The 2,616-nt window shown below is 59.0% G+C and overlaps 1 protein-coding gene across 1 annotated transcript in view; it reads left to right on the forward strand.

Annotated features, from left to right (window-relative positions):
- Positions 1–2,445: 2,445 nt before the first annotated feature.
- TMEM259 (transmembrane protein 259) overlaps positions 2,446–2,616 on the forward strand; it is a 7,608-nt gene continuing 7,437 nt past the window's right edge. The window contains 1 exon segment of the mRNA XM_007460445.1: positions 2,446–2,615. Coding sequence (XP_007460507.1) covers positions 2,574–2,615 — 42 coding nt within the window. The 5' untranslated portion in view covers positions 2,446–2,573.

Genomic DNA, 2,616 nt, shown 5'->3' on the forward strand with positions numbered 1-2,616 from the left:
CCCCCCTGACCCTCTTTCCACCTGGCCTGTTCACTGTCCACCTTCCAGCACCTTCTCAGTGAGCCCCAGCCCAGGCTCCAGGTCCCAATGCCACCCACACATCCCAGACAGGTACCACATGATGACCACAGCATCCTCCGAAATCCAGCCCATCTTCTAAATTCCCGACTGTGCCCAGAAGGGCGGGCCTGGGGTCTGGTCCTTCCCTGTGTCTTTGGCTTAGATTTGGAACTCTCTCCGCCCCCACCTCCCGCTGTACTCCTTTTCTGTGACCATGACTTTCACTTGCTCTCCAGGGCCGCATGTTTCCCTACGTAGGAGTGAGTGCTAGACGGCGCTGCCCAACACAGTAGCTGCTTGCCACACGGGCCCATTTCCACACAAATTACACCAATAAAAGTAAAGTTTACGGGTTTCCCTGGTGGCGCAGTGGTTAAGAATCCGCCCGCCAATGTAGGAGACATGGGTTTGAGCTCTGGTCTGGGAAGATCCCACATGCTGTGGAGCGACTAAGCCTGTGTGCCACAACTAGTGAACCTGCATGCCACAACTACTGAAGCCTGCACACCTAGAGCCTATGCTCCGCGACAAGAGAAGCCACGGCAATGAGAAGCCCACGCAAGGGAGAGTAGCCCCCGCTCTCCACAACTAGAGAAAGCCTGCGCACAGCAACAAAGACCCAACGCAGCCAAAAATAAATAAATAAAATGAATAAATTCATTAAAAAAAAAGAATTTGTATCGACTGAATGCCTACGGTATGCCAGGCCCTGTGCAGAGCACTCCCTATGAAACAGGAAGAGAATGATTTTAGTCTCCTGGTTGTGGTAGACCCGTCCACCTCCAGGGAGTGGGGCTCCCAGGATTATGAAAGCCGGCAGGTAGGTCTGGAAGGTTCTCTCAGGCTCCAGGTCATAGCTGAAAAGTCTCTTCCCTCCCTGACCACCCAGGGCAATTCAGAATAGGAACCCCCGCAGGAACCAACCCCCCCACCCCAATGCTCTGGTCTTTCTCAGAGGCCCTGACGGTGCCCTTCGGTGGGATTGTCACCATCGGGAACCAGACCAGACATCCACTTGGCGGCCTGCCTGTCTCCTGTTGGTCCCTGAGCTCTGCTAGGGCAGGAACCGGGACTGCATTGGCCGCCGCTGTGTCCCTAACACCCAGTGCAGGCCCTGGGGCACGAACGTGTCCTTCCCCAGGGTCAGGCATCCTCTCCCAGGCCCCTCACCTCCGGCTCCTCCTGCCCTTCCACACTTCCGGCCGCAGCCCACCCCGCCTTGCTTTGGAGCATGAGGTGGAAGCACCTGGCATACAGTAGGTACTCAATGAATGTTAGGTCCTATTACTACCATGGCTGCTAGGAGGCGCAGAGACGTTTCAAAGATGAGTGAGTGAGCGTGTATGTGGTCCAGACGTGGGACCCCAGGCCTGGGACACCGCGGGCGGGCACCCGGTGGCAGCCAAGAGGAAGGCAGGGCCAGGTACGGACCTTTCGTGACCCCACTTTACCTGGAGGAGGCCTGTCCACTCCGTCATCCCCGAATGGCCGGGACAGGGGTCTGGCGGCCAGGGAGCAGGAGAGAGATGGGGGGTGACCCACCTGAGCGGCCCGGTTCTCAGAAGGAAGAGCTAAAGTCGCTAGGGCAGGGGTCCCCAACCCCTGGGCCGCGGACCGCTAGCAGTCCGCGGCCTGTTAGGAACCGGGCTGCACAGCAAGAGGTGAGCAGCGGGCCAACGAGCGAAGCTTCATCGGCCACCCCCCTTCGCTCGCATTACCGCCTGAACGATCCTACCCCCGCTCCGTGGAAAAACTGTTTTCCACGAAACCGGTCCCTGCTGCTGGGAGGTGGAAGAACAAAGAAAATCACCTTGTTTAACCTGTTTTGCGTGCAGCCAGGCGCTCTGTAAAGGCCCCAGCCGACCCCAAGGGCAGGGAAAGGAAGTCATATTGCTTTTTACTTTCGGCAGAAGAGAGATACGGTGCTTTCAGAACACACGGCACGGGCTCGCCTGGGTGGGGAAGGAAAAGGGTTGGCCGCAAAACTCCCACCGATGTTCTAAGTTTTTTTTTGGCGAGGTTATTTAAAGGCCGGAAATTAAATAACTTTTCAGCTAGAACATCCTAACGTAATCTTATCTTCGGCATAATTTTCCAGGGCGCCAAGTAAAAAACATCTTCAGCAGTCGTATTTCCTTTCAGTTTATTTTATCACCTCTAAATTCCTCAGAGATTGATTTTACTGTCCGCCTTGCAGCCGCGGAGGCTTGTGGGGGCGATAGGAAAAAACACCCGGACCAGACGCAGCCCCGCCCCTCGGCGCTCCCTACTTGGAAGCCAGGCCACAGGGCGGGGCCGCCGCGGGCCGCCCGACCGCATCCCAGCGTTCCCCGCGGGCGCAGGGAGGCCGCTCTTGCCGGCGCGGCTACTCGCTGGCGTCAGCTGGGGCGCGGAGGCGGAAGATGGCGGCGGTGCCCGGGCGGCCGTGAGGAGCGAGGCGGTGGCGAGGACGGCCGATGGCGGCGGGGAGGCGCCCTCGGGGACCCGCGGGCCGTTAAGGCGCGACGCTGGGCATGTCGGAGCTCGCGGCGCCCGGGGCCCCGGGGCCCGGGCCCA

This window comes from Lipotes vexillifer, unplaced genomic scaffold (assembly GCF_000442215.2).
Source record: "Lipotes vexillifer unplaced genomic scaffold, Lipotes_vexillifer_v1.1 scaffold225, whole genome shotgun sequence".
Taxonomy (NCBI): Eukaryota; Metazoa; Chordata; class Mammalia; order Artiodactyla; family Lipotidae; genus Lipotes; species Lipotes vexillifer.